Consider the following 21,502-nt stretch of genomic DNA (forward strand, 5'->3'; position numbering starts at 1 on the left):
TTGGACCTCGGAAAATGAATTGAGGCATGTTTGTAAAATGGTAAGTCTCCTGTGAGAGGCTGACATTCATGGATTAGTTCAAAACCATTCCGCAAATACCAAAAAAATACCCACATTATAACTCTCAAGGGTCAGTTTTGCAATTGGATTTCTGGGGAATGTGCTTGCTGTATGCACCAGGTAGTTCTCAATGAGCATGGAAATTCTAGCGGCTGTTAAAGCAGGCTGATAAAACTGCCTCAGGCTTCACTTACTGTAAGTCCCATTGCTACAGTTTCTGACATCAGTAAGTTATCTCCTGCTGACTTCACCGTGCAGCATAAAATTGTAGGTTAGCAGCACCTACCTGAGCCATTTTGGGTAATACTAGTCTCCATTTTAGAGAATTAACTGTCGTTGGCTGCACTAGGTGATCCAGGTTTCATGAAAATATGAAAATACTGCTTTATGGTAACTTAAGGATTTATGTGATTAATTTTTTAAACAGATTTAGAGGCTGGATTAATCCAATTATTCAAATTGCATTTAGAAAAATATTTATTCTTCACCTCCCTATTAAGTAAATAGACGAGCTCTGCAGAGCAAGACCATAACATAGGTGCTCCGAACTCCTGGTTTCTCTTTGATTCTCAAGGAAACCTAGATGCTGCAAAATAGGCAGAGTTATTAGCTCCTTAAGGATCATAATTTGTTTTAATAATGTAAAGACATTTGAAAGAAATGCTTCATATTAATTTAAAGGCTTTTAATCACAGTGATTAAAAGGCTGTTGCTAGCAGAGTTGGTCCATATTCTGAAATATTTAAGAATAATGCCATTTCTTCACTCATAGTATTTGATGTACAAAACACAAAAAGAAATCTTTAACGTGAAAAGGTCTACACTTGGAATTGAAAGTTATGTTGAGATACGGATTCTTTCACGTCTTTCATGGTTTTAAATTTCATGGGATAGGGTCAGTAGAAATAAACCTGTAGGGTTTAGTTGATATTAATGTTTTTATTATATTGGCTTTTTAATTTGATATTTGAACTGTTGTCTGTTTAGGATACATCTCTAATATCAACAGTAAATTCCTTGTCTCCTCCTTCACCTTTTCTCAAAGTCATTAATACATCTATACATTGTGGATTTATTAATATCTTTTCATTGGCTGCTCTGCTACATTTTTTGTTGTTGAAGACACCTGTCACGATGACTGGCAAGATCCATAGTGAATTCCTAAGATGTTTGTAGAGTTCATTGCATACTAGGGCCCTGGCTTGCAGTAAATTATATACATTATATGTCTTTGGGAAGCATGAATTAATTTTGCTTGTTCACCAAGATGACCACAGACCATGTTAAAGAGAGTGCTGAGCTTAAGTTGATATCTGCTCTCTCTTAGCTGGACTTATTTGTTAAGACTCAGCACTGTGCTATTATAAGTTTCCTGGCATGTGGTTGGCCTGGATGGTAGCAAAGGGACCTCATATCTTGATTGTAAAATGATGTGTAGCTCTGCCCTTTCTCTTCTGGAAAACAAGTTTATTCCTTGCTTTGGATAGCTTTGTTGCAGGTTATGTGGGGAATTGCTAACTGCTTCTTTTTCTTGGGAGTTTAGGTGACCTTTTGCAGTTTCCAAGAATGAGATAATTAGATATTTTAAAGACTGAGGTCTTGAACCTTACTTAATATTAAGAGGAAAGAATACAGTGAATGGAAAATATATTCAAGGTGCTCTTAATAGCATGATATAATTCCCTGAGGGCTGGCAGTTTCATGCACAGGAAAATTATATTGTAGTTGCTCATGTATAAAAGTGAGTGAGAGGCCAAGCAACCTATTACCAGGCCCAGACCAACAGATGTGTTAGGAGAGCATGTAGCAGTGCAAGGATACTGACTGATAGGTTGTGTGGGAGTAAAGGTGAACATGAGTCAAATATTTCTCCACTGTAAATTACCTTCACCTAAATAGTTGTGGATCCAGGTCTCTATTTGAGGAAGAATGTATTGAGTTAATGAAGAACAGTATGTAGGGTGTTTTAGGTAGAAATAACAATGGATAATATAAGCTCTAGTAAAAGCATGTTTGTCCTTATGTACCCAGAAGGAAAAAAAATTTTAAAAACATAATTAAAAATCAGAATCTTTAGAAAATAATGAGTAAATTTACAAATAGTATTATTTGTACTCTAGACGTTACAGATTCTGAAGTATATACCACCATGAGTTATAAAGAGATATTAGTCTCAGAATTATTCCTTACTGTTCAGTTCTTTTCCCGAAATTTAATGACTACTACTTCTTGTGAACGTACTCCTTTTCTCCTTTTTGCTGTGCTTCACTGATGGCTGAGTACATCTTTCATGGACAGGGAGATGGGGAGAGGGGTAAGAATCTCAGCATGACACCAGGAAACAGGCTTCCAAATGCCAGCTGTGTTCAGTTAATGGTTTACTGTTCTGTGCAGTTATGGTTTTCAGTTATGGTTCATATATTTCTGTTTTAATACTAATTTTCCATAATAACTCAGTCCCAAATTTTCAATTTTGTAAGATTAAAAGAATATAAACAACCTAAAGCTTAGAACATAAACACTCTAAAACATAGATGTAGACTTTATTCTGTTTCCAAAAATGAATGTAATAAGATGCCGTCATTCACATCTCAGTAACTACAAAGTCTTAATTGTGTAATATGGAATTAAGAAATTGTCATATGTGATATTTAGGGATTCCAATAATGTTTTAATATTGGTGGCATAAAATTCTCAATATTTGTCACTCTAATAAGAGTGCTCTAGCAATTTTTCCCTCACATGTTATATATAAAGATACTTACAGAGCTGGTGATGAGTTATTGAGAAAACTATTGTCAGTATTCCTGTTTGCATTTTGTCCATGAACCATATTTATTAATAATTACTGTTTCTGAGTTGGCAAATTACTTCAAAGCCTGTAGAGCTATTTTAGATATCAAGGAAAGCTTAGCTCTCCTTTTGTCTGCTCAGTTTTTCTAACATAGCTGTTAACTATTAATTTTATTATTCAGTCAAACAGCTTTCATTAATATCAGACAATTTGAATTTGTCCATAAACAAGAAATTCTCTTTGTACATTTATTTGTACTGTCCTGGTATATACCTTTGTTCAGTAGGCAATTAAAGAATATTTTCTCAGTATGTTCTTTGTTGCCTTATTTACTTTCATTGTCAAAAGCATGATTTGATTCTAATGAGAACCCATTTATTCCTTCTTTTTACCATAACCTCTAGTCTCTGTTTAATGCTTTTCAGTGCATTCTAGAAATGTTGCCCCCTGTAACTCCTTCAAATGAGGTGGAAGCTATCCAAAAACCCTCTTGCCATAGAAAGTGGCTAAAGTTTCATGAGACCAGCTATCTCTAACTAATATTGCCTGCCAGGATACTGGCTTTTTGCTGCATTCTTCTGCCTTTTGGCTTTCTTCACTCTAAAGACAGGAAGTCACCCCAATGGGAAATCACTTGCATGTGCTTATTCACCAGTACTATTCCAAATTCTTTTGTGTAATCTGTGATCTCTGAGGTGTTACAGAGGTATTTGATAAATGCAGATACGTATCCTTATTCTCTAAGATTACAAGTTATTCCAATTCTAGTAATTTCTGATGTCTTCAAGAAGGCAATGCATGTTATCTGCCTCTGTGGCAGAGTACCACTTCTGCAGTCAGGAATCCACAGTGAGGTTTATTGGTTGTCGTTGGAGACACAGCTCCAGTGGGAACAGCAGTATTTGTACTGAACCCTGAAATAAAATGGAGACATAAGCTTTTTGTTAGCTTTTAGGACACATTTTTAATGTAGTAGAATAATTCTGCCCTGGCTTATAGTGAAATTTGCTGTGTGGATAATAATATAATTTGAAAGAACACAATTCTTAGAGTGAAAAACTGTTGATCTATCAATCATCTCTTTAATGTTCTGTTATCTTTAAATACCATTGTTCAATAGCAACTATCACTTGTGGGGTATGCCATCTTAGATTGTGTATATGCTAGTGTTTTGATTTCCAACAGTAGCAGTTCTGCAGTGCATCCCCTGTCTCTTCCACTTACTGTGTGTCAGTTCAGTTTGCAGAGTGGTTTCATCTGTGTTCAAACTAGGCTTCAGAGAAAATTAATCCAGAAGCTGTACCCTAAGTATTCATTAAGCACTTTTCAACCTTTAATAAGGTATTTTCACCTCTAAACCAGTGACTGATCCCCTGAACATCTTCACACTACATTGTATAGTTGAAACACTGGATCAGGGGCCAGACATGATCTAGTCCTGAATGGTATAGAAACTGTAGATGAAGAATCCTCAGCACAAAGCACTTTGATTTGCCGAGCTGTTGCTTTTACTGTATTTTAGCTTGAGTATATTGTTTATTGAATAATTAAAAATCTTGACAAAATACTTGTCTGCACCTTTGCTATTGGGGAGCTTCATTTAAGCTGTCCTTGTATCCTGGACAACACAGAAATACCAGCAATTTCAGAATATACTAATAAAGACTAAAACTCTTGGAAATGGTTATATCATGACAGGCTTCTCTGGGCAGAGTAAATATGTGATTTGAATCAAGAATATTTGCTGTGGAGGTCAATTGGATTTAAAACTAATATTGTCTTTCATTTTTATCAGAAAAGTCTTCAGTCAGGGAAAATACGTAAGTGGTTTTATTTTTTTGTCCAATTGAACTGGCTCGAAGATTGTCCTGTTTTTGTCTGTTTTGACCTGTATGATACTAGTATCTCTATTTTATAGCTTCATGAATACCATGGATGCTACTATTCCTCAGCGCCAAGGACAAACTGAAAAGATGTTATATTATAAAGTATCTGACCTTGGTACATTTTCTGTACATGATCAGAAGAGTTAAGACAGTGACAAAGGGTTTAGAGGAAGAAGAAATCTAATACTTCTTCAATGTAGCAGAATGACTGTGCAAAGAGGGCTTTTAACCAATCAAGGCCATGCAAGCTTGTTTGCAACTGATAGTATAAATTGTGTACCGCTTCTTTCAGATTGTTTGAATTAACTCTAGGGATGTTTTTAGAGCAACTTTCTTTGCTTTAATGAAAACTATTACTAAATAATTAGTCAATGAAAATAGTTATTTAATTTTGTGTGTATGTAAATTATCATATTCATGTACCATCATTATTAAATTTTAAATAATGTGCCTACTCAGGATTATATCTGGCTAAAGTGGTCACGTTCCTCTTAGTAACTTCTCTGCTTTGCTTGCAGGTTGTATATAAAAATAACGATGTCAGGTTGGAGTTATCTCGACTTGCCAAGCAAGGAGATCCTAAAATGAAGATTCATGGGGTTGTAGCATTTAAATGTGAGAATGTTGCAACCTTAGATCCAATCACATTTGAAACACCGGAGTCTTTCATCTCTTTGCCAAAGTGGAATGCCAAGAAAACAGGCTCAATATCATTTGACTTTCGTACAACTGAGCCAAATGGCCTGATTCTTTTCAGTCATGGAAAACCAAGGCACCAAAAAGATGCCAAGCACCCACAGATGGTGAAGGTTGACTTTTTTGCCATTGAGATGCTTGATGGCCACCTCTACCTGCTGTTAGACATGGGATCAGGTACTATAAAAATAAAAGCCTTGCAGAAGAAGGTGAATGATGGTGAATGGTACCATGTGGATTTTCAACGGGATGGACGGTCAGGTAAACTTCCTTTTTTTAGTATTCAATATGTTTTTTTGGGTTGTATCTGAGAAAATAATGGGTATATTTATGCTGCCAGCATTACAGTTTTGCAACATTTGAAAAATAAGGAAAATATAGGAAGTCCTTACTGTCAAGTACCAGAATACAATGATTTACAGAGTAAAATACCTTATGTTAACATTTATTGGGTAATCAGGTACTTAATCTTGCAGGTAAGTGTGTTGTGTACTTCAAAAACAAACAAATCTCCCTCTGTGCTTGCTTACACCAAATAGCTGAAGTGGCAAAAAAGAATTAGTGAAAGTAATCCCCAACATAGGGAATAGTTTGCCCACAGAAACAGCATAGACCACCTAATCATGTCAGCAGATCTCAGCATAATTAAATGATATGCTAATGAATGGCTAACACATATTAGCAGAAATGGAAATGAATGACTTGCTGTGTTCTGTCACTATGATTCATATTGTGTACTAGTTTACTCAACAAATAATCTCACTGAAAATGGTAAAAAGAAAGAATTCATAAACTCTTCCTAATGTTGCTGAAATCTGTTATGGCATAAAATGCATTTAACTAGTGAAACTGTCCTAGTCTTTCAGCTATATTCTGATCTTGAATATATATCTTGACTTCAGCAAATAATCAGCATCCATTAATTAAAGGACATATCTATTCTATGGTATCTTTCCTGTAGTTTATTCCAGGATTTGGCAGGGGGTGGGGAATGTACTGAGTCTGTAATTCAGTCCATCAAAGAATTTTCCAATTAATATCACTATCCAATCTGAAGTTTATGTACACTCTGAAATTGCGTGTTGAAAAATGTACGCTCCTCTTCTTTTGGATTTTTTTTGGGAGGTTTTCACTTTCTTCCTTTGGGTGACTCCTTTTCCGTGACTTGCATTTGCAATTTCTTTCTGAAACTTCACCCCAAAAAGCAGTTGCTTTATGGCTTACTTTCTTACTACCCACAAATCAGATTTCAGATCAAGCAAATCTTAGGTGCAGGTTTAAGTTGAAGATTTCAGTCAAATCTATGTTGAAAGTCAGACAAAATTCAATTGATCAGTCCAGCCAAGGACTATGAAAAATTATTATTTGATTCCTAGGCTGTGGGGCTTCAAATTCTAATTGTAGAGAGTTTGATTTTCTGATTACAATATGTCAGTTGCTTATTTACTTTTCTTGAGGTTAAAAAAAACCCAAACAAACAAAAACAAAAAAACCAAATAACAAAACACACAACTTCTCAAAATCCTCAGTTGTGATTGAATATCCAGTGGTTATATTATTGATACTACAATCTTTATTTCAGGCTTCCTTCTTAAGTGCTGTTTCAGTGATTCTTATGAGGCAGTAAATCCTGTAATAATCATGCCTGTGGGACTCCACTGAAAGCAAAGTTTATTATTACATCCAAAGTCAACACAACTATAAAGAAAAGAAATAAATGCATAGCAATTATTTCCATTTGGAGATATGTTCTGCACTTTCATTGCTTCACAAAAACTGTAGCTCACAAGTACCATTAAGAGAGTATAGGACATTCTTTATTTAGTTCTTTAAAACTGTTGATATCCATCAGCAAGAATGTAGACTAATTTCATAAAGCAATACACGCCTGGTGATCAGGACTGCATATTATTTTTAAGTAGAATTATAAATAGTCAAATATATATGTAAAAGAAAAATTACTCCAGCTGATGACTCTCCTGTGATCAAGATGGGTGAATTTCATTTACCCTGTCACCCTTGAAAACTGACCGTAGTACCAATTAATTCTAAAACACTGAACTATTACCAGGAATAGTTAATAAATATTTAGGTATATGGATTGACAAACTGAATTGGATTTAACCAAGTAAAATTACTGCCTAACAATTAAAACAAACAGTGAACTGTATGTTACTATTTTATTCTGATTGGAACAGGAAGTACCAATGTGTTATGTTTAGATTATTTCTTCATGACTTAAACATGTTGGTCTATTATGCTTTTTTCCATGATAATAAAATCTACTTTACTCTTCCAGGAGGCTTTTTTCATTTATTTTCTCTAGCCAAAACCAAACATACTGGAAATCATATGAATATGATCACTTTTCACTTACTTAGCTTCAGAATTTTTGTATAAGTGAATGAATATACCTTGTATAAAGAAAAATTTGGCTTTTCTGAGACATTCTTGTTTCTGCTGACAAAATACCGATCATATATAAAGAAAGAGATTCTCCTGCTAATGAATAAGTAGCTCAAATAACATGGGAAATTTTTTATGTTTGGTGTCTTGTAACCTTTTACTCCTCTCCTTCAAATCCATTGCAGAGTGGTTCCCTCAGAAAATAGAAAGCTGTGACATTTCTCAAGAAGTTCCTTGACTTTCATATTAGCTGGATCAGCAAGTACTTGATTTATTTTTCATTCTTTGCTCTCTTCTGGACTGTCAGTCAGAGGGAGCATCCACTCCTCTAAACCACTGACTTTGCCGTTGCCGGTCTAGGACTGCAGTGGGGGACGTGTAAGGAATGCAAGCACATTTTTAAATTGTACTTATCCAGGTCCTATTCACTAGTAATTCCTCTGATCCCTTCATATTTTGGGAGATACAAGGAAGAGGGAAGAGATGATTCCCTTTAATTGCCTTTTGCTGAAGGAAATTTTGACCTAATATTCCAACAGAAGTTTTTCACCTTATAATCCCATCCTGCTACCTGTAAGACCTGCTCTGAGTGCTTCCTTACCTAAAAAGCAGATCTTCAGTGAGAAGGAACTCCTGAGACCCTATTTCCCAGTGTTAAGAAAAGAAAGATTTAATATCTTCTCCATGGGTCCATCTTTCTTGCTACGTGTGCACCAGAGCAGAGAACACATGTTCTCCAGCAGTCTGCCTTTTTTGCTATGTATACAGCACAGGACACCAACCTGGTAGCAACTCCTCTGTCCTGTCGTGTGAGCTGAGTTCCCTTCCAGTATTCGTGGTTATTCTGAATTCCTGTGAAGGACAGTAGCTTCATAGCTGCTTCATTTGTGCCCCATCTTGGCCATGAGCTGTTTGCTTTGGTCACAGTCCTCATCACAGCTATAATATGCTTTAGCACGGAAGAATTAAAGCGTACTTAGAATGCCTTACTCTGATGTTTCACCATTTCTATCTTAGCAAATGTGTTTCACATGCACAAAGAGCAACTAAACAGGCCACACAAGGTAAGCACAGAGGTCAGAATAGCTGTAGTAGCTGTAGTTACAATCTTCATGCTTAACTGATTAGGATTGAGACAAGATTTAGAGATACGATTTAGTTTCTTATACACAGACTTATGAAAAAGTAAATTGCTGAGATAATGAATATGATTGGAGAGGCTTATAACTCATACCTAAGGGAAATGTTTGTCTGTTCTGCTTTTAACAGTACTGCCAACTCTTCAGTAAAAGAATTGGGGGAAAAATCCCAACAACCATGAAGCAGCTGTAAAGGCCTTTGCTCACAGTGTTTCTTCTAACACAGTAGAGTTAGATCTAATAACCGTTTTCTGAGAATTGAGTATTGTTTAAAGTTTTGTTAAACTGTTTAGCATATTTAAGAATAACCTTGCAAGTGTTTTGACTAAACTGTCATTCATCCTTTGGAAATCATCATTAGACGGTGAACTCAGAGAAGAAACTTACTCTTGTCAATGTCCGATTGTGTATGGCAGTGTAAAACAGAATCTGTCGGAATGTATTCATAGGTAGGTAGCATTTAAGGGTTATGAAGTCACTGAAATTTTGAACTAAAGTTAGAGTTTCATCTTAAATACCAGAAATTATCCTTAGGGTATGTAATTAGAGCTAAACTATAATCTGTATCTCACTGTAAGTAGTGCTTTGCCGGTATCCATTACATGCATTGTTGCAGGTTCTTTTTTTACATGTACACTTCTATATACTCCTTCCCTCATCTTTCCAACCTTTTAAGAACTTCCAGATTTACATGTTCCTATTTCAACAAATGTTAGTAGTTTACATATTTGAGATAATGGGTTTATCTTGCATTTTAAGGAAAATTCTTTAAATGATCTTGGTAGTGGTTTTCGTTTATTCATGATCTCATAGAAAAGTTGAGATTGGGTGACCTTGAGAGGTCCTCTCTTTTACCCCTCCAATGAAAGTAGTGATAGCGCACTTGCATCAGTCTTGACAGATGTTTATTATGTTACCTCCAGCAGTGGACACTGTACAACCTCTCCATGTAATCATTTATAAACTGAATATTTCTGTATGTAAAACAAGCCATTTTGTCTGTAATTTTCTTGTTCACAGCAGGCATAAAATACGTCACACTTTTTCCATGTCATAGCTCTATACTTTTTATGATTTGAATGCTGTTATGTCAGTCTTCAGTTTTCTTCATAGACTAAGAAACCCGAGCTGCTCTCTGTTCTTATATGTCGTGTTCTGCAGCTATTGACCATTTTATTGCCATCTTCTGCAGTCTCCTCAGCTGAGAGTTCAAGGTAAACTTTAACAATGCTCAGAAAAGTGGCTTGATAGGCTTCTCTATACCTCCCAATGTATTACCCACTTTGCTTGTGTGCATGTTATTGTTGACTTATATTGTTGACTCTTCCTTTTGAAGCACTGCCCACTAATCAGTTATCCTTTAAGTCGATAATTCTCACCAAAAATTGTGATTTAATTAGTTCTTCTCAGACTGTTTCTCCACTACATAAAGATGTTTCTTAATGTTTAGATTCCATTTCGCTCTCAGGTGAAATGCTTGTAGAATCAGAGCACCTGTAGGTCATTATAGGACCCTTAAATTTATGTCCACTCTCTGGAGATAAGAAATGCTACCTGTTTTTAGAGTCTGAAGTAATGGATTCCCAGACTAAATAAATGGTCTTTCAGTCTTCCCCTTTTTCTTCTTTCATGCTGGACAAATCAAATTCTGTCAGCTTTTTTCCATTTCTTTCTTTTTCTGGTAGAAATACAGACAATTTTCTTACTTTGAGTATTAAGACACTTTGCAAGTAAGCTGCTCGTTTCCTGGCAGACATTATTGCCTCAGCTTTGCTCTTTTCAAAGAAATAGTATAACTTCTGATCTGGTTACGGGTGCTGTTATGCTAGGTACCATGCAAAGATATAACTGAAAGGATGGTTCTTACTAGAGAGGTGTTACATTTAAAGTTATAATTTTCTCTTCCCATTGAGGGCCGACAGTCTTCTAAATCTGCTGCTTCCGCATCATATTCTGTTGTCTTTAGGTTATTTTGTAAAACAAGGTATGTCCCATTCTATTTCCTCTTACTCAACATGAGAATCCTGCTGTGAGAAGGGTTGATGTTACATTATCTTTACAGGGCAAATTATTAACATTTTCCTGTACTGGCCACATATGGTCCATTAGCTTCCCTTCTACCTGCTTCTCTGGAGACTGATGTCTCTTCACATTCATAAGTAGAAATATCCAAATGGATTGGAGCACACTGATGATTTGACAGAGCAATTCCTTTTAATCTGCCTATAATTCCCAGAGAAAATAGGATTGAAATCCATCAAAGGGGGTGTGCATTATTATCCCTGGATTCTTTGGTAGCATCTGCCATTGCCATGAGGTCCAACCTGAGATAGTTTCAGTGGAAGTTGAAAACTTTCCTTCAAGAAAGATGATAGACTTTAAACAAACAAAGAAATAAAAAAAAAAAAACAAACCCAGCTGGATGAAACAGCACCTCCTACCTCTGTGTCACAGCTCTGGATGTACTGTGAATCCGAAGGTGTTTATAGACCCATTATTTATTTTCTGTAGGCCCATGTTGTATGAACTTGAGTTTTCCATTTTATTTTAGGATATTTAAAAATAAACATAATTTTTGATGGATTTTGGAAGTCTTCTTTCATTCCTCGTTATTTTTCTTGGTTTTTTTTTCTCACCTGCATTTATAAGTAAATTAGTAAGTAAAGTTTGCATTACCTATCAGAGATACGTAAAACGTAATTTGGGTACCAACCACAGTGATGGTTGTAAGGCTGCCTGGACGTGCTGTTAGAAGTTCAGCCAGAAATTAAGATAACTTGGTAACTGATAGCATGAAAATCTTGGTGCACAGGCATGGGTTTTCTGCTGTTAGCTAGACTAAAACCTATTTGTATTATAGTTGTAGTTTTCATTTTAGACAGTGTGCTATATGATATTTTGGTCAAGCTCCTACATAACAGCTGAGCCAAAGTCAGTTATTAAAGCTGTGAGTCTTCTGCAGGTGCTATTTGACTTAGTGTAGCTCTCAACAAAAAGGATTTTAAAAAGCTAAATTAACAGTTGTTTGATTACGGTTAATACACATAGTATGTAGGTCAGTTGAAGTGTCATGGATAAGTCCAGCAGTAAACTGGAGATAGTCCAGCTGGGTAATAGGGGTTCTGTGGCCTTCCAAAACATGAAAAAGATGCACAGAAGAGCTGTTGCCTGTTATGTTATTCTACCCATAGTCATTAGATGCTATGACTACACTAAGATTTTAGAGGGCTTCTCCCAAGGAGTATTTTATGTGGTGTCGTTTCTCAGGGAGGGTAAAGGAAGGGTTAATTTCTTTAAGGAGGTATTGGTATCTATTCAAAATAATACTTAAGCTCTCTCCAGGGTAATCCTTTATGACATACAGAAGAAAAACTTTCCTGCTTCAATCTATCACCTAATTATAATTCAGTCACCAGAGTGTAGTGGTTATCTACGGTCCCCTTTATCATTCACCTCTCTCAGCCTTCTGTGCTTGCAAAACTTACGTCTTGAACTACCATTGTAATGTCACAGCTACATTGGCTGAGATTTACCTGTCTCTTCCTGTGCACTGAAAGCTATCAAGACTTAGTTGAATATTTTTTTTTAATAGAAATGGATGCTTAGGTGTCTTCTAGCACCATGGATAGCTTGAAAACACAAGTGTCTTTGTCCAGCCCAAAACAACACTCTGCAAATACGTGAGCTTGAGGTTGGAAGCTGCAGCTGAGTATCTTGCATCAGTGCAAGTGCTGCCTGAACATAGGTTTAAAGCATTTGGTCTTAAATTAGCCTGTACATCAACAGGTGGGAACAAGCAATAATAGCAGTAAGAAATACTCTAAGCATAAGTATGATTTATATTTACAGAATCTTTAATTTTGTTTTTTAAAGGAGGAATGATCTATTGCCTGTAAGCAGTCCTTCTTGATACCTAGGATGTTCTCAGAAAAGTTAGTGATCTTGGTTTAACAGGTTATTCACAGGTGTCCTTGTTTGAGACAGCTGATTAATAAAATCAAACCTTAAAATGTTTATTCTTGTATGCCTAAGGTCAAATCTGTAGCAAATATTCCATATGAGTGCTAAGTTTTGCTTCAAGAATGTGAGCAGTAATACAAATATTTAGAGTTACCAAAATATAATAGTCTTATCGGTTTTAAACAGGTGGAGGTTTGGAAGAAAACAGGTTCTTAGTTCAACATGCCTATTTCTTACAGTTAAGACTGGAAGTTCACTTTACATCTATGTGATTATTCAATGACACAGAAAACATTTCTGATAATACCTAAAAGGGAAAACAGACTTCATTCTCAAATATTCTTTTTAGATCTCTTCTGGTAGTAGTAGGGAAACTGCTGTAGTAGTATCCAGCCCTTCTAAAATCCATACATCTCAAGTCTCACACACGAGTTGTATCTCCTAAGACCTCTACCCCGAAGAGCTTTTACTAAAGGTCCAAACTGTTTAGATAGTCATTCTGTCCATGTTGTTGAAGTTAACCTATTAAACCAACAAAAGTACAAACAAAATATGTAGCTCTCACAGGACTCTTCATTGCTGAAAGAGGAACCTAAAATGTAGGATGTATCCAAGTAAGAGGATGATCATCTTCTGACCTGCCTCTGCTTAAAACTCACATTTTAGCATTTATGCTGTAGAAATTCTGCATTTATTATTCTCATGCACCAATCCCACCACACTGAAAGTATTTTTGATCACCAGTGTTATCTTCTGGAATCTGTGTCATGCTGACAGTGGAAGTAGTGAATCATGTTAATTTAAAATATATATGTGTGATAAATATAATACACTTTTAATAGTGTGTCCAGCAGATAACAGTGTTGCATAATGTGGCTGGTACATTATAATAATCTGGTGGCCTATATAATGTTTTGATTTATATTTTGCTTGCTTTTGCACCCATATAGAATGGAAAGGAGTCGCTTATGTGAAGACCTACATGAAAATTCTTTCTTCAAGTGATTTTACTTAGTAAATAAAATTAAATTTGGTTGACATAAGTATGCTCTGTGACCCCATGTACTAAATTTGTTTTTCTGCCTATTCAAATTGTAAGAATTGGATACCTCATTACTTTTTAAAAGTAGAGCAAAGAGGATCTTTACAGTTGGTTACAGTTCCTTTGTTCAGACACTTTGTAGAAACGGAACTTTATTTTAGGATTAATTTTGTTTGTTTATTTTAAATCTTAAATGGAAAAGATAATTCTGATTTCCTGAGGTTCTATATACATCCTCTCTCCCTTTTTTTGTAACATGCACACATGTTGAGGTAAGTGTCAGAGGTATTGATTTTCCCTCTAGGAGCACATCACTATCTTCTTAATGATTGCCCGTCTGGCAGCTGATGAGAGTATTTTCCTTCTTCACTTAAAGAAAAAAGTCTTATCCAAAGCCTGCTGAAAGTGGTGAGAGTCTTTTAAAATACTGTGTCTTTGGATCCAAACCAAAGACACAGATTTGCCTCCCGGGTTGCAACCTATCAATGCAACCTCAGCCTTAATGCTTTGAAGCACACATAGTGAAGAGATTTTTTTGTTGTTGTTGAACAAGCAGGATATTTCTGAAAATAAGTCTGAAATGCACATCCCCTACAAGATTGGTAAGGTGATTTCAACTTTTTTTTTTTAATATTGTGACCATGCAGTATTGTGCATAAATGTTTTCGTAATGATTACTTCCTGGCAGTTTTTGTACTACGTTATAATTAATGAAGTGTATCTATTATTGTATATCTGTACAAATAGAATACCTGTGTTTCATTTATTAGATACCTGCCAGGAGCTAATGTGGCCTGTAGATTAATGAGGAAAACCAGCAGTTCCAAAATCTTTGAAATGTCTTGAAAGTCATGCATTTTGTTGTTGTTTCTTCTCAGGGACCATATCTGTGAACACTTTACGTACACCATATACTGCACCAGGGGAAAGTGAAATTCTGGACTTGGATGATGACTTGTATCTTGGAGGCTTACCAGAAAATAAAGCCGGCCTCGTCTTCCCAACAGAGGTGTGGACAGCACTTCTCAATTATGGATACGTCGGCTGCATTAGAGATTTATTTATTGATGGTCAAAGCAAAGATATTCGACAGATGGCTGAAATTCAAAGTACAGCTGGAGTAAAACCCTCATGCTCAAGAGAAATGGCAAAACCTTGCCTTAGCAACCCCTGTAAAAACAATGGTGTATGCAGGGATGGGTGGAACAGATATGTTTGTGATTGCTCTGGTACAGGGTACCTTGGCAGATCGTGCGGAAGAGGTAGGTTCCATGAGATGGCTGCATTTCTACTTTATAGAATCCTTCAAAATTATTAGAAATGGTAAAATATCATTAGCTCTTCTGAGGCAGAAAAAGAGTCTTTGATTTCACTGGGTGTGAGATGGAGCCCTGCTCTAGACTGAAAGAAGTATCTCTAGAGGAAATATCTTAGGGGAGTTTCTAAGATGCATGAAGTATTTTAGTTGACTATGACAGAGAGTCAGTACTGCTAAATGTCTCTTAGAAAATGTCTCTTTTTGTGTCTCATTATACATTGTTGAGTTCTGAAAAGCTTGCGAAAGTAATTTCAATTATTATTGCATTACTAAACAGTCACATTCCAATTTCAGTCTGAGGTCTTGTTCTCTGCCTATTTGTGTCAACAGCACTGTGTAATTAAATTAACTTCTGAATTCCACAGTATCACTTAAATCCATGGTCAGAACTTCAGCCATGAGTCAAAGCAAAACAATCAGTGTAGGAATCTATATTTCTTATTTAACTTTTTTTAAAGATTGTAGTACCCAAGGAGACAGTTTCTGCTTATCTTAAATCACTCTTCCCCAGAAAAGGTAAGTGTGAAGTTGACAAACCCCATTTATTTAACTGAAAAGCTGGATAGTGGCAAGGAAGACAGAGGTTGAGGTTAGTTTATAGGAAGAAAACTCTGTAATTTATTTAAAATTACAAAGTACGCTAATAAAAGATTTGAATGTAAGTAGGAAAACAATAAAAAGCTTAGTTAATATTTTAGGTATTTATTTTTATAGTCATTGAAATAGGTAATGTTTCAATGACAGAAGTTGTATTTTTTTGTCTCACCATTGACACAGTATGGTTTCTCTTCAAGCCAAAACCTAAACCTAAACCTAAAATTTATTGACGGGGAATATAAATTCTTTCCATCTATCTTGATTCATTTTTCTAGTTAGCAAGATGAAACAAAAATGTTTTCTTTAAAAACCAGATGAATGTTTAAGTTGTATGTAAATAGACGTGCAGTTATGTAGAATCAATAACATCGTATTATCAGCATTTGCAAGGAGATTCGCAGTTCCTTCTGGTTCTTCTGTCTTATTTTTTGAATACATACGCCTTTGGCGCTCAGCCAGTTATTATGAGATCTCCAGATTGTTCTGTTACTGGTGGAGTGAAGCTGGCAGAGGGCATAACCGGGCTGTCTGATGCATTACAAAAGCCTTCAGTTAAACATGTCTGGTGTACCACCCTGTGGCAAAATTCTGCTATTACATATGGCAGAAGTAAAAATAGGATTTGCATTTTTTCAGCTTGAGCGCCAGGAAACATGTGCATTAGAGACAAAAACACATGCAGATCTGCAAATAACTTAAAAGCAGGCTTCATTATATCAACTTCTAATAAATATATTTGACAGGTGGTAATATTTTATGTAGAAACTTTTGTCTTTTTCATTTCCCATACTTGATTTTCAACCATGTTTGAATATAGAGCTTAATTTTTCCCAGTGCGTTCCCCTAGTGGGGATGGTGGTACTATGATGGTGGTGTTGGCTTCTCTACTATGGTATTTGGTTCTTGTCCAACAGAAATATGTGCAGCAGTTCAGACAGTATGGGATCGTTTCCTGCTTTTGGGTTTCTCTCTCCAGAGGAAACTATACTGAAAGGAGATCTCCTTCCAGTAATGTTCATATCTCAAATGGTCATGAATTAATAAGATTATAGCTCTGGGGATTCGGAAAGTGATGTGTTGTCATCCTACCACACAAAGTTATTACAACTGCTACCCATGTGCAGTAACTGATAAACTTTTGTATTTGGTGATATAAACAACACAATTATAAATATTCAATCTAATTTAAATAAAATAGAAACATGATCATTGCAACAAACAATACAGTTTCACAAAGAAAAGAAAGCGTTAGAATAAAATATTGGAGATAAAACAACTGGAATATTAACTTAATTTTGAGTCATTAAGGTATCTTCAGTAAGCAAAAGCATGTAGCTACTTTTGAGTACTGTAATTTTTCTTGCTATTTCCCCTAAAACAGGAGTCCTAATACCCATATATAGATATATCGTGTACAATACAGTATTTGAAATAATTTTGGTCAGCTTATCAGTGCACAAAAAAGCATGGATCACAACTCAGTTCTGTTTTAATTTCAGTATACTTAAAAATAATATTTTTTATACCCGTGTGCTTTTTATCCTGTTGCAAGTTATTCTTGATTTTATTCTTGATTTTTCAGTAAGGTTAAACATCAGTATAATCTGTAGATTGGCTTTAGTAGATTATGGAAACTACAGCAGATGGATGGACAGATGTAACAGCAATATAATCTGGCGTCCTATCTTTGACTGTGGTTCACAATATGTGACTATCTCTTGGCAAAGTCCTTTGCAGGTGTATACTTTTGTCTGGATGGCTAGGAGCAATGCACAAGAGTAAATTCATCAAAGAGTGATAAGGAAAAGTAGGCAGGCAAAGAAAGATTTATCAAAGTGACATTTCTGAGGAGAAAATATATTTAAATTAGAATGTGTGTGTGTAGATGTCCACACTATGCATGCACACAAACCTGCATACACACATACACATATTAAATAAAGAAATATAGCTTTCATTCCTTGCATCATCTCTGGATGCTTTAAAAATTAAAAATAGAAAAATACAGGTGATGTGATGATAGGTGTTATGAAGAATCACATGTTCAACATATTACAGTCATTCCATTTCTGACTTAAATTAAAGAATTGGTCCTGTGTGTTAAAGTTCTAGCACCTTTACAGTGTGACTTAGGATCTCTGCCCTGAAATAATACCAGTGTAGAAATTAGGAGGAATCATTTCAACTTTTATTCATGTATTATCTAGTAACTAATTTCATATCAGGGTTTGTTTCCATCAGATTGATGGAAAGGTTACTCGTGAGGCTGCAGCTTTGGGCCCAGATGGACTGAAGTAGCTGCCATAGAAAACATGCAAACAGTGCTTAGATGAGTGTGTAAATCATAGAATTATTAAGGCTGGAAAAGACCTCTAGGATGATCAAGTCCAGCCGTCAACCCAATACAACCATGCTTCCTAAACCATGCCCTGAAGTGTACCTGTGAATAGAATAAAAATGAAAAGTTTGAATTTGAACCAGTAGCCATTGATATACTTGAATACTCACGCAATTTATAGGAGTAAAATCATATATATCAGTGAGTGTTTTCAGGGCAAGATATTGTAGCTCTGGTAAATGCAACAGGGTCAGAGAGCAAACCTGAATACTTGATTATTGATGATCCAGATTGTTCACATAGTTCCCGGCATGGCTCTGCACTGTATCATCTGTCACTTTCTGGGCAAAGTTTGTGTGTTATTTCAGAGACAGCAAACAGAGAGGTTGATTTTATGCTTTAAAAATGGCTCTGTGGGCTGCAACACAGTCCTCATATTATTGCAGACACTTTGAAACTGAAAAAGCAGGGAAAAATAATAATTCTGTCTTTAGGACTTCAGAGGTGCCACAAGGGGTCCAGAGGAAACAAGATCCTGTTTTATTTATTAAAATACATGCAGTAAGCATCCACGCTTGCCAAGCACCATGTTGTTAAAAACAACACAAACTTGAGTGCAAAACTTACGAGGAACAACACTGAAATTCAAATGCCTAGCCCATACTTCTTTCACTTTAATTTAAATAAGCTGTGAATTGAAGAATAACATCTATGCAGAAAACTTGGTTTCCCCCATAAATATAAGGCTGAGCATTTCTGAGGGTAGGAACAGGTGTAGGAAAGTTTCTGGAAGATTAGGTGCCTCAGACTCTTCAGGAGTTTATGTAATCCCAGCCCTAGTGAAAATTAAGGTCCTGAATCTCCTCTCATATCAGTACTAGTGTGTGCATCCTTTGGTGATAGGCACAGTGCTGATTAAGGTAGTGTATGTATATATATAGGAAGGAAGAGTATCCAGCCCTGGAGATTTTAATCAGAACCAAATTGAAGGGAAAAAATGGAGAAGGGAACTGAAACCTTCAGTGTTTTCTCGTTTGTTTTGGTGTTTTGGTTGGTTGCTTTTTAGCACAGAAGCAGCATGGATTTTTAGTTGTCAGACCTATAGAAATATTGAAGAAAGAATGTATAAAATAATTTTTATCAGTCTCTGAATTATATCTTACTGATTATTTCTTGTTAATAACTCTACTGTATGCACTTATTTGCTGCCACAAAAAATTGTCTGTAGAGTTTTATAAGGATTTTTCTGCTATTTTTCTTTTTGATGGTATGCTTTGAACAGTGAAGTGGTAGTAAAATTATTATTCCCTGTCGTGGAGACTCTGATCCTTTTAATGAATAGCACATTCTGGGCTAAACTTATGGTCTGTTAGCATTTAATCTAATAATTAAGAGGAAGCTGAATAAGAGAAAAAAAGACATTCTACCAACACTTATGTGAGAACAGTTACCAGCAGAGGTCTCAAAGAAAAACGAGACACATACCTTTCTGGAATTAGTTGGCCCAAAGCAAAAATAGTAAAAGTTAGGGGAAAAATAATACACACTTTTAGCCAAAAATGCTCCTTTGAGATTTGCATAACTGGTGTAACCCCCATGGCCTCTCCTCATTCAGATCACTATCTTGCTGACCAGGATTTCCAAATTAACAGTCCATTCTGGACAACTGAGGCAACTGCAGGATAGAATCAATTCCATTAAACAACTGAAAACATCTCTAGTTCTAGGAAAGTCAAAACAAAACAAGCCCTTCTTATTTCATCCTGAAAACTGTCTCCCTACTGTCTGAAAAACAAAGCTCTCTGTGAATAGATGCCACCAAGCATAATGATAGGGTAATTAGGCATTGCCACAAAGAATTTATAAGACAGACACCAATAAGGGAAGAGGAAATTCCTTGTGCTGTCAAGTGTCTTATGCATGTACTACTAGATGCCTTCTGTCCAGCCAAGACCAACAGAACATGGAAATGTGCAGAGATGAGAGCAATGCTGAGTCAAGTGGAAGAGATGCTGAGTTGATAGGTGATTCACACGGGAAAACACAGCTAGCCATCCTTAGAGGTGCACAATATTGACAAAGTATCATTCAACCTTTGTAATGTAGCAATCATTTAATAATGGTTTAACAATAAAAGTTTTTCCTGATAACACTTGTACCAGCAGACTAATTTCAAGAAAGTAAACTCAGCATAGTTGTATTTTTTTTTTTATTTTAGTAATATGTAGTGTCTCTGATCTTTGGTTAGAGCTCTTAGGGCAGTGCTAAATCTACTTCGGTCAAATCATCCCTGCTTCCTGACAGTTTTGTGGATTTTTTTTTTATTTTTTTTTTACCTTTGTATTTAGAAAGCCTGTGACTTGGAGTTCCCCATACTGAAAGGAGCTTGTTGACATGAGGAGGTTTTCTCGTTGCCCCTGAGCTTTTAAGTCCTTTGATCTTCTGTTCAGTCTCCTTGGTCTGTTCTTGGAACATCTGTTTCCAAAATAACTGGCACAGTATTGTTTAGGAGGATGAGTATCTAATCACATCAGGTCTGTTCACCATGATGTTAAATACTCACAGGTCATCTCTGATTAAATTAAGGCAGTTCCTTCTCTCCTTTTTCTATAATTTTCTGAAAGACTTTATAGGAAAGCCAGCAAATAGTACCAGTGCTGATTCTGAAAACTTTCTTTTACATTATCATAAGATAATTTATTAGCAACAGTCCTCTAGTGTTTTCGAAGGCTGTTCATCCTGTAACATCTGATTTTGCTCAGTTTATGAAAACTCTGAATAATATTAATGTCTTTTTTTCATAGATAATATAAAATGCCTTTTGTTTTCTCTTATATTAGCATGTAACTTAAACTTTCATGCTGGACTTCTTTAATTACCTAAATTATGTTTACCTTGATAAGGATCTTGGGAGCTTTTCATGCACAGACTAGACAGCTAGATATAGCAATGAATTGTAAGCCCCTGCTTGTCCCCCACCCCACCGCCCCCCTCCAAGAAACCCAAAGCCAAACAATCAAAAAACCAAATCCCCTCCCACTGAAAACTCTTTGACTTGAAATCTCTTATCAGGCTGGTAAGAGTTAAGTATTTAATCTGCTTCACAGAAAAATTTTAGATTTAGAATATGCAGAAAACATTATTACTTCATGGTTAGAAATCATGACACCTGTAAATGTATTCTTCTAACCTGTTGCATCTAGTGATTTTCACGCCAGTATTAGTAATCTCTTTTTTGCAACATCAAACTGTTTTCTTCTAATTTG

The 21,502-nt window shown here is 35.8% G+C and overlaps 1 protein-coding gene across 24 annotated transcripts in view; it reads left to right on the top strand.

The window, feature by feature from the left end:
* NRXN1 (neurexin 1) overlaps positions 1 to 21,502 on the top strand; it is a 726,997-nt gene that overhangs the window by 293,167 nt on the left and 412,328 nt on the right. For all 24 annotated transcript variants that reach the window (XM_075088626.1, XM_075088628.1, XM_075088629.1 and 21 more), the window contains 2 exons: positions 5,259 to 5,697; positions 14,862 to 15,245. In XM_075088626.1, coding sequence (XP_074944727.1) covers positions 5,259 to 5,697; positions 14,862 to 15,245 — 823 coding nt within the window. The remainder of the gene's footprint in view (positions 1 to 5,258; positions 5,698 to 14,861; positions 15,246 to 21,502) is intronic.

Source organism: Phalacrocorax aristotelis, chromosome 3 (assembly GCF_949628215.1).
Source record: "Phalacrocorax aristotelis chromosome 3, bGulAri2.1, whole genome shotgun sequence".
Taxonomy (NCBI): domain Eukaryota; kingdom Metazoa; phylum Chordata; class Aves; order Suliformes; family Phalacrocoracidae; genus Phalacrocorax; species Phalacrocorax aristotelis.